Source organism: Pan troglodytes, chromosome 2 (assembly GCF_028858775.2).
Source record: "Pan troglodytes isolate AG18354 chromosome 2, NHGRI_mPanTro3-v2.0_pri, whole genome shotgun sequence".
Taxonomy (NCBI): Eukaryota; Metazoa; Chordata; class Mammalia; order Primates; family Hominidae; genus Pan; species Pan troglodytes.
In genome coordinates, this window is record NC_086015.1 from 43,150,232 (window position 1) to 43,162,640 (window position 12,409).

Genomic DNA, 12,409 nt, shown 5'->3' on the forward strand with positions numbered 1-12,409 from the left:
TAAAAATAAAGCCCCTTTATTGGTACCTGTAAGCTCAGGTACAAGGTGTTCCCACAAGCACACAGGCTGGCAAGGCCTCCTGGGCAAGGGGGCAGGCCCAGAGCCTGCGTTTCTTGGCACAGACACAGAGAGAAATGGAATAAATTATAGTTCTGACACTCAGGGACAATGTAGAAATTATGATGCAAAATTAAACATTAGCAAACAAAGGGTATAAAAACCCTCAGGAGCCACCCCTCGCCAACTGGCCTCAGGGCATGGGCAGGTGGGCCAGGCTGAAGTGCAGTGCCCAGAAAGCCCTGAGATAATAGTCTGGGGCATGGTTCGCGCCCCGAGGTAGGCCCTTTGCCCTCTCTGGGCTTCCTGTTTCCTCCTTCCCCCTCCTACATCCCTGGGCCTGGAATAAAGGCTGTGGCCTTTGGGAAGGGGGAAGATGGAACAGAGGGCAGGAAGTGGAGGGGGCAGGGTGGGGCAGAAGGGAGTTTTGGTCACAGCTGTTCAGCCCAGGCTCTCCCCCTGCCTAGATGATGTCCTTGGCCAGCACCTGCCCGCAGAGCCATCTAGGAGCCAGGCAGCAGACACAGATCACAGAGCTCAAATCCACACCTAGTCTGCACCAAAGCCCAGGCAGGGCAAGGTGTAGGACTACAAGGCAAAAGGGGCTCTTGAGGGCCTGTGCCCACCCCACCCCTGGCATTACCCACCAGCCAAAGAGGTGCAACCAAAGCCTCCTCAATCTCCAAATAAATTATGGAAATAAATTATAGTCTTCACAGTCCAGTGGATTTAGCCACCCATGGGTCTAGGGCTCAGGGTGGCAGAAGCCACCTGATTTCAGCCCTGTCTCACCGTCTTTGGGCTAAGGAACATCACGCAAAGACCGGAAAGTGGTCTGCCAAGCTCCAGAGGAGCCACATTTTCTCCTCTTCCAGGCTCACGTTGTGGAGATAGAAGAGCAAGCTGTGGGTGTGGGGGGCCGGGCAGCTGAAAGGGGAAGCCCCCTCCCCCCAGTCCTCTCTTCAGCACAGAAAAGTTAAAACAACAAATAAATAAATCCAGAGAATTGTTTGAAAACCAGGAGTGTGCACATGGCACCTGTGGGTGAGCCAGCCAGTGGGAGACTGTTACGCAGACTCTGGGGAGCCCCATAATTACAAGAAAGCAGCAACAGGTCTCTTGGGGCTGGGAAAAGGCATCCTGGTCCTCACACCGGCACAGGCTCCATTAGAGATGCCGGGACAGTGTCCTCAAACTGGCTGTCAATAAAGGGATCTAGGGCTTCGGCGGCTGGCTCGGAGAAGCCCATGAGGGACTCCAGGAAGCAACTGCTGGCATCCCCAGGTGGAGACAGGCCAGGCAGGGGGAAGTGAGGTGCCTCAATGTTGTCCAGGCTGTCAGACACCTTCTGTGATGTGTAGTGAGGCCCCAGACTATAATCTGGCAGAGCCTGGAGTAACTCAAAGGAGTCACAAGAAGACAAGCTGAGATCCACTGAGCTACTCCGGCCAGCATCCATGCTGGGTGGCACTGAGGTGCCAGGAAGGCTGCCTTCCCTTGACCCTTCAAGGCCACCATTTAGGAAGCAGCTGGCATCCAGGTTGGCATTCTCATCCAGGATGCCTGATGTGAAGCTACAGCCAGAATAGCTGTGGGTCCAGCTGGCCAGGCCACCAGGGTCACTAGTACCAAAGATGTCAGCTGGATGGAAGCAGCTGAGGTTGTCCAGGTTCCCCACACTCCCTTCCTCCTCTTCCTCCTCCTCCCCACCGAAGTCAGAGTCACTGAAACTCAAGATGCGTGCCAGGCTGTCATCATCAACGCCAGGCTGGAAGCCAGGGCCAGGCAGGCCTGGGTGGGTGGGGCAGTCAGGAGCCTCACTAGTGCCCGATGCTGATGAAGATGCTGTGGAAGAATCAGTCATGTCGCTGCTGCAGCTGTTGTCTCCCAGCTCATTGTTCATGGGGGGCGTGGCCAGTGGGAAAGTAGGGACCAGGGCCTCCTCACCAGGGCTGGGTGGGCTGCCCTGGGCAGGGGCCTCCAGCTCCCTAAAGCTCTCAGCCTCCTGTTCCAACTGCAGGCGGGTGAGTGTGTGGATGAAATGGGTCTGAACTCTTGCCTGATTAAATTCCACACGGCCCATGGGGTTCTCACAGCCCTCCCTGCAGCAGCCACAGGGGAATGCTGTGTGGTCCATCTGCAGAGAAAAGTAGAGGTACAAGTGAGGGTTCTGTGGAGTGCAAAGAAGTCCCCACGCTCAGGATCCCCATCCCAGTCCAGCCATCACACCTGGCACTTGATGCCTGCCAGGCTGCAGCTGCAGGTCTCAGGGTCGCAGATCCTATCGCAGTGACAGCCACAATCCTCCCGGGATTGGCGCAGTGCCTGCAGCTCCCGCTTCTCCTCCCGATCGATCCTTCGCACACCTGAAGCCCTCAGCAGAGCTCGACGTCGCCGGGCTGGGTAGGGCTGTAGGAAGCTCACTTCTTCCAACCGGCCACCTGCCACAGCGACTGCCAAGTCCTCCTCCACAGAGGCGTCATCAATGGCATCCACCACAGGTGGCAGCCCTGCCTCTGCCTTGGGTACCCCAGCTGCCGAAAGCTGCATCCACAGGAAAGAGGGATGTGAGAAGCACAGACATGGACATGGGCTTAGCCCTACTGTCACTAGACAAACCCTCCCCAAGTGCTTACCCCCCCACTACTCGTGCTTAATCTGCGATGGGCACTGTGTGTCAGACAGTGAACAGGACAGCCAAGAAAACTGCCCTCAGGGCATTTGAAAAAAAAAAAAAAAGAGATATCCTACTCATGGCATTCCCTAGATCATGGACAGACTGCCTTTCCTAACCAGACAGATACGCACCCCCTCCAGTTCATATCAACTTCACATCCCCCTCTCCAAAAAGTTCAGATTCAGGTATCATGCCCCCAGCCCCTGCAGCAAATAGACACGAGCCCTCCTCTGCGCCTCCTGTTGCAGACAACCCAGGCAACAGACTCCAATCAAGCCAATCACTAGGCCCACAGGCCTGTTTCCCCATAAACATAATGAGCAAGTCAGCACCCACCCCTGGTATGCCCACCCCTCAAGGTTAGGACTCCAGGAGCTGCCTCAGGAGGTGGGCCACGGAGAGGGCTCTCTCTACCTTCCACTGCAGCATCTCCAACTTCTCCTCTTTCAAGCGCTGGCGGAGCTTCTCGTGCCGTGCACGGGCTTGCTCCTGCGCAAACTCAGCCAAAGAGAAGCGACGGCAGGCACTGTGGCGAAGGGCCATACCCAGAGTACAGCCACCACGGCTGGGCACACTGGTGAAGCCCTGGCAGCGGGGGAAGTAGAAGACGGTGATCCCATCAAAGGCTACACGGCCTGGGCGCTCCCGGCGAGCCCGCTTCAGGATAGACAGGGCTAGAAAGCAGGCAAAGATGGGCTGGGGATTAGTTTTCAGTGAGGCACAACTTACCTCCAAAAAGATCATGCCAGACTGCCCTCCCGCCTCCCACCTTTTCCCTCCTCCCTCTCTACCCATTTTGAAAAAAGAAATGTGAATTTAGGAGCCTGTGTGGTTGGGACTGGAGCGGCTGAAACTGAATACCACACCCATGTCAGAACTGGCTTATTGTTATTTACCAGTCCAAATGACAGTATTCGTAAGATTAAACATCTTTCCTATGTTTATTAGCCATGTACAGGTCCTTTGTACAGTTTTCTATTGTTTTTTATTGATTTGTAGGATTTCTGTGTTTTGCAACAGGCTTAAAAAGGCTTTCCCTTTACAAGTTAATGTTTATTGATTAGTAAGCTATGTACTGGTATTTTCATTAGGTTGAACCATAGCAAATTACCATGTAATGGTCAAATATTGGAATTTCCATATATTTCAACTTACTATATTAATTTTGTACCCAGCTACCAGAGGGAATTCCCTTCTAAAAGGTTTTCTGTTTATACTGTTAGATTCCATGTGCTAAAAATTATATTCTTTTTATGTGTAATGCACAGATATATACCTACAGTCCATAAAAAGGTAAACAGCACATCTATTGTATTAAAATTTCATGGTGGGGGGTAATTAAGGAGAAAATGTCTAAATAGGCTTCCTGGGGAACAATAATGAAAAATAAGGTCCAGAAACACTGCTCTAGGGCCATGTTCATCAGTCTGGAATCACAACTATACAAGCTTGAAAATAACCAGGAAAAACCCCTTTTCACTATGTTCAGGCAAAATGGACAGCATTTTGACAGGAGAGGGACCGGCTTGACAGGCCCCGTGGCAGAGAAGCATGGGGCGGGCGGGGAACTCCAGCAGTTCCATTTGTAGGACGGTAGGGTGCTCACTGGAGAAACGAAACTGGAACAGAAGGGAGGGGCCAGACCGGGAAGGCCCTGAGGGCACTCTGCAGAGCTGCATCCTGGATGTCATCACTCCCAAGGTCAAAGGTGAATTAGCTGGGCTCAGGTGCCCCTGGACAGTGGACACTGAGTGACCACTATATTATAGCTCATGAGAGCTACCGCCATGGGGACCTAACCACCAGAGGCCAAAGGCATTTGGTCAGGGACTTCTAAATTTCATCTTTCAGGAAGGCAGGCAGGTGATGGAGTTCCCAGGGGAGGGAGTACTCACGGGTGAAACTTCTGGGGCCACAGAAGTCACGGTCAGGCAGGGGCATCTGATCCCAGGGGCCTTCCTCCTCTGAGTCCCAGGCACGGGAGACAGAAGAGCTTGGGGAGCAGGAGCGAGACTGGCACCCGGAGGAAGAGGAAGAGGAGGAGGAGGAGACCGAGGAGTTGTCCTCATCCAGCTGGTCAAATTTCCTCTTCAACAGCCCAGTCATGGTGGTGCCGGACGTGCTCTGGGGTCTGGGGACAGACAGCCTGGAATAGGAATGAGAAGGCTCTAAGTGGCAGGCAGGCAGCAGCAGGTGGACTTCCAGCCAGGATCATCATCCCTCCCACTTACCCTCCAAGGCATCCCAGACCCTGGCCTCTGCCCTCCAGCCCTGCCTGTGGAGCTCTGTGTGGGGGAGGGCACAGTCTCCAGGAGGATCTCTGCACAAGACACAGCACCTCCCTCCCTCCAAACTAATGTGCAAATCCACGGCCTGATGCTTCAAACTCCCACCTCTGCCCAAAGCCTTCCCAGGCACCAGGCACCTTCCCCACTACCTCCTACAACACACACTTACATACATACACAAAACACACACACACACACACACACATGCATCCACACCAGCAGGGGAAGGAGGCAGACAGACCAACAGATGGACTGACAGACCTCAGCCTGGTCTCACTCATTCCCCGACAGGAATCCTGGGGCTGACTCACAGGCTGGGTGATTCACACAGCTTGCATCTGTGTGCCTGTGTGTGTGTGTGTATGTGTGTGTGTGTACGCCCTACAGCCCGCACAGCCCGCACGGCCCTGGTATGGTGGCTCTGCTTCCTCCTCCTCCTCCAGCACACCCACACAGGCACGCCACTCTGCACACAGGCAGGGCTGCGGGCCCTTGCTCCAGGCTAGCCAGGCACTCTGGGGAACAGGCTGGCTTTGACGTTGGCCTCCATTCCTAGACGGAGTAGTTTCTGAGCCCTTCCCCTCCCGGTGTGGGAGCTTCTCAGACTTTCCCTTAGAAACCCCCGCTCCACTGACAAGAAGTCTCCTGCCTCCAGGCCTGTGTGACCACAGCCACTAAGGCTGTCTCTTTAACATCTCATTTGATCCTAATGTCCAAAGTCTCTCCTGTCTATGGCTTCGTGACATGGAGCACCCCACAACACAACACTGTCTCCCAAGTGAGAGTCTCAGCCCTCAGCAGAAGTATAACCAGAGACTCCCACAGCTGGCTGGCCTTATCCAAGCAGAAGAGACTTGGGGCTCATTCCCTGGAATGCTTCAGCAAATAAGGGTCCTTCCCAAGGTTTGGCAAGCCCCAGAGGACTCAATCCCAAAGGCTGAGTACAGCTACCTTGTGTCTGTTGCTCCAGCTGGGCCTTTGGGGAGGTCACCAGGGGGAAAGGGAAAGGAAGTTGAAGCTGAGGCCGAGGCCCCAGTGCTGGGGAACCCTTCCCCCACTGCCATCACAGGAAATGAGAGAGAACAGGAAAAACCAACCAGAAGGCTGTCTTGGTCTCCTCTACTCAGGTGTCCTTTCCAAACACTCCTTTGCCCTCTTCCCAGCCGCCTACGAAGTCCCCGAATCCTGTAGAGTTTGCTGTCAACCTTACTAACTGGATAATGTTTACCCCAGGGACAGCCTCCCCTAGGCAAGCGTGAGAGAAGCAAGAAAATCTCCCTCCCCGGCCAATCCCCCACCCTGGGCCTGGGGGAAGAAGACTCACAGATGTTTCCGGGGGCTTCTCCGTGGGTAGTTTCTCAGGCTTGGCACCCCCCTCCCAGGGTCAAACCACAAACAAAAACAACCCAGCTCCCAGCTGACCAGCAGGTTCTCCCAGGAGGTGGGGGATTCATGACCCAGAGGCAGGCATACTCACATGTACACACATGCTCAGACCACACGGAAACACACATATGGACAAACAACACCCGCACATCCTGTCCCCATCGCATCCTGCCAAGAGACCCCATCCTTTTCCCAGTTCCAGATGCCATCTACAGGGCCCTGAATGCCTCCTTCACCACACATCCAGCCTGAGATCCCCCAGGACCCACTGCCCACTTGTTATCTCCGCCCAACCATCCCCTAGAAACATAAAATTCTGCAGGCCCCAAATCGAACCCCTTGTGTCTGTTCCCCACCCCCCATGCCATCTGTTCCTCTTCCTGTGTTCCCTATCTTAGTAACAGCCCCACCACCCACCCAGTCACTCAAGCCAGAAACCCGCAGTCATCCTCAACTCCTTCCTCTCTCTTCCTCCATCTATATCCAGGCACGCCATGCCTGGGAGTTCATGTAAATCCATTTAATCCACACAGAGCCAGGAACAGACCCAGGAGGTATCATGGAGGCCACGTGGCCGTGTTAAGAGCTTCGGCTCCAGAACCAGACTGCCTGCTTTTGAACTCTGGCTCCACTGTTACTTGGCTGGGTAATCCTGGGCAAGTTCCTTAACCTCTCTGTGCCTCCAATTCTTTGTCTTAAGACCTCATAGGGTTGGGGGATTTAGAAGAATCAACACATGTCACATGTTCTTAGATTAGTGATAAGTGCTCAGTGAATGTGTTATTCCACACTGTTTAAAAAAAAAAAAAAATGAGCTCCAGCTCCTGGATGCACACGACACAGATGCATCTCACAGACATCATGCTGAGTGAAAGAAGGCAGACACGAAATACATGCAAATGTTCAAAAAAAAGAGGCAGAACTACTCTGTGATGATATAAGTCAGAGCAGTGGTTCCCCAGGGGAGGGAGAAGGACACCCTGGAGAGAGTCATGAGGGAAATTTTCTGGGGTGGGAGGTAGGAAGGGCTGGGGGACCTGTAAGAGTTCTATGTTGATCTGCATGGTGGTTAAATGAATGTCTAAAATTGTAAAAATTCGTCTTATGGACACTTAAGATTTATATACTTACGCGTTTTATTTAGGTTACTATCAATTTAAAAAGTTCACTAACCTTAACATGTCTCTGTCCCCACAGCGGCCACCCCATGTCCCTCTGCTCCTGCCCTCTTTCCCCAGCCATTCTTGATCCTGCAGCCAGAATGACCTTCTTAAACCACACATTTACCTGCCACTCCCACGCCTAGAACCACTCTATAGCTCCCCTTGGGGCATTAGGATCAAGTCCAGAATTCAAGAAGCTGAAGCTGACCTGGCCACTGCTTCCCTCTCCCCACCTTGCTCTCTTTACTCCAGCTGAACTGGCAGTTCCCGTAATGGCCATGTCCCTGCTCACCTCCTGGCCTCTGCATAGCTGGAACAACCCAGCCTTATTCCCTTTCAGAAAGTCATCTTTCAAGGGGCCTCCTGAATCCCCCACTCCTTCCTCCTGCCTTTCTGTGCTCCTGCTATGGACTGAATATTTGTATCCTACCAAAATTCTTATGTTGAGACTGAATCCCCAGTGTGATGGTATTTGGAGGTGGGCCTTGGGGTAATCAGGAGATGAATGACACCTTATTAGCACCTTTATAAGAAGTGACACAAAAGAGATGGTCTCCCTCTCCAACATGTGAGCTCAGACCCAGCAAGAAGGTGTCCATCTGCAAGCCAAGAAGGCAGACTTCATCAGGCTGACTAGAGCCTTGATCTTGGACTTCACAACCTCCCAAGGTGTGAAAAATAAATCTTTTGTTTAAGCAACCCAGTCTATGGACTTTCCATTATAGCAGCCCAAAGTAAAACAGCTCCCAAAAACCCTGGTATTTCCCTATCACAGACTTTATCTGATCAGACTGCAAGGGCCTCATTGCTCATCTGCCTCACACTGAGGGCATTTCTCTCTGGCTGCCCCTGTGCCCATGTCTAGGACAGAGTCTGGCATAGAGAAGGCACCTGATAATACCAGAGGTAAGCAGACCAGCCCTGCATATCGGGTATAGACCCAACTGCACAGGCAATCTTACGCACATGAGGCTGCTGAGGGCGACTGGTCAGTGTGACCTTCTCCTGCTCCTGTCACAGTTAATTTAAGAGGGGCAGGAGGAGAGTCACATGTCTATCCCCCAGCTGTGCCAGAGGGTACAAGCAAGAACGGTGCTCAAAAAGGGTGGCTCTGGTGGCAGGAGAGGGAAGCTCAGGCTGCAGGCAGGTGCCAATGTAGGCAATCCCAGGAGGCTCCCTGGTCCCCCAAGAGGAAACAGATGGAGAGAGATGTCAGGAAAGCAGGCTCAGCCACGCACTGCGGCTCTGCCTAAGGGATCGCCACAGAAAGAGAACTTAAGGTGAGGAGGTTATGACCTCCAAGCCTACAGACAGGGAAACAGAGACACAGGGAAGCTACGGTCATGCTGCAGGTTCTAGTGATGAACAATCCCCTCCAAATCTGCAGAGCGGGAATGAAATGAGAAATTACCTCCTCCCTGATACTCCTCTGGAGAGGCGGGAGAAGTGCCCCTGGTTCTCATGTTCCTCTGTTCCACCTCGGAATCCAGAGGCTAAGAGGCAGAGGCAGGAGATGAAACAAAAAGACTGAGCCAGAGACAAGGAGAGGCCAAGAGGGAATGAAACATAGTGAGAATCTAAGAAAAGTGTCAGACAGTGAGTCAGAGGTGGGGGGAGGGGCCCTCAGCAGCTACCCAGGAATCAAGATCCTGACCATGGCAGTGTTCCCAGGGTGAGCACAGCCCCCTCCCTAGGGTCCTGGAGGAAGGAAAAGCAGTTCCCAGGAGCTGGCTCAGACAGAAATACCACACCGCCGAGGAACCCCAGAGACAGGCCCTGAATCTGAGAGCCAGGCTTCTTCTGGGATCTGAGCCCTGACAATCAGGCAGCCCTCCTGCCACCACACACAGGCACTGACAACCCCCCACTCAACTGGCCACAGTTATCCACACGCTCAGGTCACACTGTGCAAATCCAGGAAAGGCCACCTCACCCCTGGGCACCAAGCAACCAAAGGCTGTTTTTGAGAAGTGGGGGCGGGGCTTGAAAACGTCACAGCAACTCCTCTGTCCACCTCAGCAGTCCTACCAGTGCCCCAGGCCTCAACCCAAGCCAGTCTTAGGGAGGGGGCACCTTTAGCTGCCTCCATCCCCCTTCAGGAATCTGAAGAATGTGTCCTTTAACCTCAGAGCCCCAGGCCTTGGCCAGTCCCCCCAAAACACTTGGGGTCACATGACCCCTGTCCCTCAGGAACTTCCTGGGAGAAGGGGTGGGCACCTCCCAGCACCTCTAGCCCCCACTGAAAAACCAGCCTGGGTGGCCCTGAGAGGGCAGACCGAAAGCCTTGGCACCTCCTCCCCAACCATCCCTCTGAAGGAGAGCTGGGGGAGGGGACGGCTCCTCGGCTTTGGCCTCCAGGACCTGGCACTGGATAGGTGCCAAATGTTTGCTGGCTACATGAGGCACTTGTTCCTGCAGAAGGGAAACTGCACCTGACAATGACTGCTTCCTCCACCTAAGTGGGGCCTTCTTCCCTCTCTCATTCATTCATTCAACAAATACGCACTAAGCTCACATATGTGCCAAACACTGTGGCAGGCACTCGCGCATGCAGGGAGCAAGACTTATACAACTGCTGCCCTCTTGAAGCTCTGAATTGAGCAGGGAGGACAAATAGAGTGGGGTGCCGGGATGGAGGGTCTGAAGGGTGGGGCAGGGTACGGCTGGGGTGAAGGTAGGTCTCTCCGAGCAAGGAATGTAGGCAGAGTTCCAGATAGGGGCTCCGCATGGGTAAGGAACAGGAGGGACCAGCACAGTGTGATCGGAGGAGGGGCAGCCCGCGAGGCTGAGCCTGGGCTCCAGGGCAGGCTTTACCTCGAGGGCACGGCAAGCCACAGAAGGCTTAAGTAGGGAGTGACAATGCCAGATTTGCATTTTAAAAACGTGGCTCAGCACCGGGAGTGGAGGGGGTGTGACCGGTTGGAGGTGCTGCCAGGGCCAGGAGAGATGACAGGTCAAGGGCATAGGAGAAAGGCAGATACCAAGATGTGGAGAAGGAAGAGGGCAGGGCTGTCAAGGATTTGGGTCGGGGGAGGTGATGAGCTACTCTCCAAAAGGCTTGAGACTTCTGGGTGGAGGTGCTGGGTGGGCAGCAGGAGACGGGGAGGAACCCTCTGGTGTCAGGAGTGTGGGCTACGGCTGTGTGTGATTGTGCCGGGAGCGGGAGTGACTAAGTGTGTGACTATGGCTGTGGTGTGGGCATCTCCACAGTGCGTGCCTGTGAATGGGCCCCGGGGAGGAGAAACTGAGGAAGGGGAGGAAGTACGTGCTGCGGAAGGAGGAGAAGTGCGTGGGAGAGAGTCTACGTGTGCCTGCGGGTGGCCGGTGTAGCTGAGACCGTGACTCACAGCAGTGGCCTCTGAGAGTGACGGCGACTGACAAACAGGTGAGCCTACGACACAATCCCTCCCTCCCGGGGTCCGTGACTCACCGCGCCTCCCTCTACGCTCATCCCTCCACTCCCTCCCTGACCCCCGCCGGCCGGGGGCGCCCGGCACACGCCGCAGCTCCCGCAGCCTCCCCGAGGGGGGAGCCCGAGGAGGAAGGCGAAAAATGTCACCTGCTCCGGCCACGCGAGGAACTTCTGAAAAGTTCTCAGGCAACTGGGTCAAAAGGAAACTCACCCGCGGACGCACGCCCCCGTCGCCTCGCCGCTCGCGCGCAAGCCCGGCTCTGTCCCCACTCGCGCCGAGCTCGGGGAGCCGTGACTTCTCTCGGGGTTACCGCGGCGGGCGGGGGAGGGGAGCAGAAAACCTGCGACTCCCGCCGGCCGGGCCCCCGGCCCCCGACTCCGGCCGCGGCACGCCGTCAGAGCCGGGCAGCTCCAGCCCCCGCGCCCGCTCAGGGTGCCGGGGAGTGAACGGCAGGAGGCAGGAGCGGCAGTGCCACTCGCGCTGAATGCCCCCTCCGCAAAGTCCCGTCCTGCCGGGCCCGAGGCCCCTCGGCGCTCACCTGCAATCCGGACGCTCGCGGAGGACAACGACGCGACCCGCGTCCCGGCCGGGGACGCCCCCTGCGCCGCGACTCTGTGCGCTCGGCCCGGCAGCCGTCGGTCCAGCCGCCCCTCGCTCTGCGCGTCCGGCAGCGGCGGCGGCGGCGGGAGACTGGCTGCGCCCAGCCCCGCCCGCCGCTCCGCCCTCCTCGTCAGTGGAAAACTCCGGGGCTCACTGCGCTGACGCACGCCGGGCCTCCAGCCAGGCCGCCCGGCAGCCCCGCCCCGGAGGCGCCGCCTCCTCCCCCGCCTGGAGCCTGGCGCAGCGGCCTGGGGGCCTCCCTGCGGACTCTGACCCGGCGACTGCGCCTCCGCCGCTCTCCGCCCCCAGCCCTCTCCCGCCAGCGCCCTCCCCGCCCCGCTTCCAGCACGGTCCCTAAAGGCGCGGACGACTCAAGCCGGCAGAGCCGAGCGAAGAGATCCCCACCTCGCCCCACCGCCCCAGTTTACAGATGGGTAGACCGAGGCCGGGAGCACCTCGTAACTCCGCAAGGCCACGGGCTAGACAGTGGCAGAGCCGACGTCTCCTGTACGCTCTCCACCCCCACCCCTCTAGAGGGAGTTTATTTTATTCCAATCTAAAAGTTCCCCCCTCCGCCCCCAACCTACCACCCACCCCCAGATCCGCCGGAAAAGTAAACTGTGGCTGGAGAGGAATCTGGGGTGTGTGGGGAGCGGGGAGGCAGGGAGCGGGAAGGATGGATGTAATCAGTGGGCCTGAACTTCATTCCTGCCCACGGGCCAAGAGACCCTTCCCTGCAGAAGTTCCAAACTAGGGGTTCTTAGAACTAGCTTCCCCACTCCCACCTCAACCTTCCCTTAAAAAAATAAAAAGGCTGGTTTCTTC

The 12,409-nt window shown here is 55.8% G+C and overlaps 1 protein-coding gene and 1 long non-coding RNA gene across 10 annotated transcripts in view; one reads left to right on the forward strand and one right to left on the reverse strand.

Annotated features, from left to right (window-relative positions):
* Positions 1-12,409, reverse strand: part of CSRNP1 (cysteine and serine rich nuclear protein 1) — a 12,808-nt gene continuing 399 nt past the window's right edge. For 2 of the 9 annotated variants that reach the window (XM_016940760.4, XM_016940758.4), the window contains exons 2-5: positions 4,630-4,880; positions 3,149-3,408; positions 2,287-2,601; positions 1-2,194 (exon numbers count right to left, since the gene is read on the reverse strand). In XM_016940760.4, the coding sequence (XP_016796249.1) occupies positions 1,205-2,194; positions 2,287-2,601; positions 3,149-3,408; positions 4,630-4,840 (1,776 nt within the window). In that variant the 5' untranslated portion in view covers positions 4,841-4,880 and the 3' untranslated portion in view covers positions 1-1,204. Of the gene's footprint in view, positions 2,195-2,286; positions 2,602-3,148; positions 3,409-4,629; positions 4,881-4,965; positions 8,508-8,982; positions 9,503-11,194; positions 11,426-11,522; positions 11,671-12,409 lie in introns of those variants that run through there. The other 7 variants (XM_526177.7, XM_016940759.4, XM_063805590.1 and 4 more) reach the window with 7 other exon arrangements.
* Positions 9,580-12,409, forward strand: part of LOC134809436 (uncharacterized) — a 21,365-nt gene continuing 18,535 nt past the window's right edge. Inside the window, exon 1 of the long non-coding RNA XR_010155164.1 lies at positions 9,580-10,956. This is a non-coding gene — a long non-coding RNA (uncharacterized LOC134809436). The remainder of the gene's footprint in view (positions 10,957-12,409) is intronic.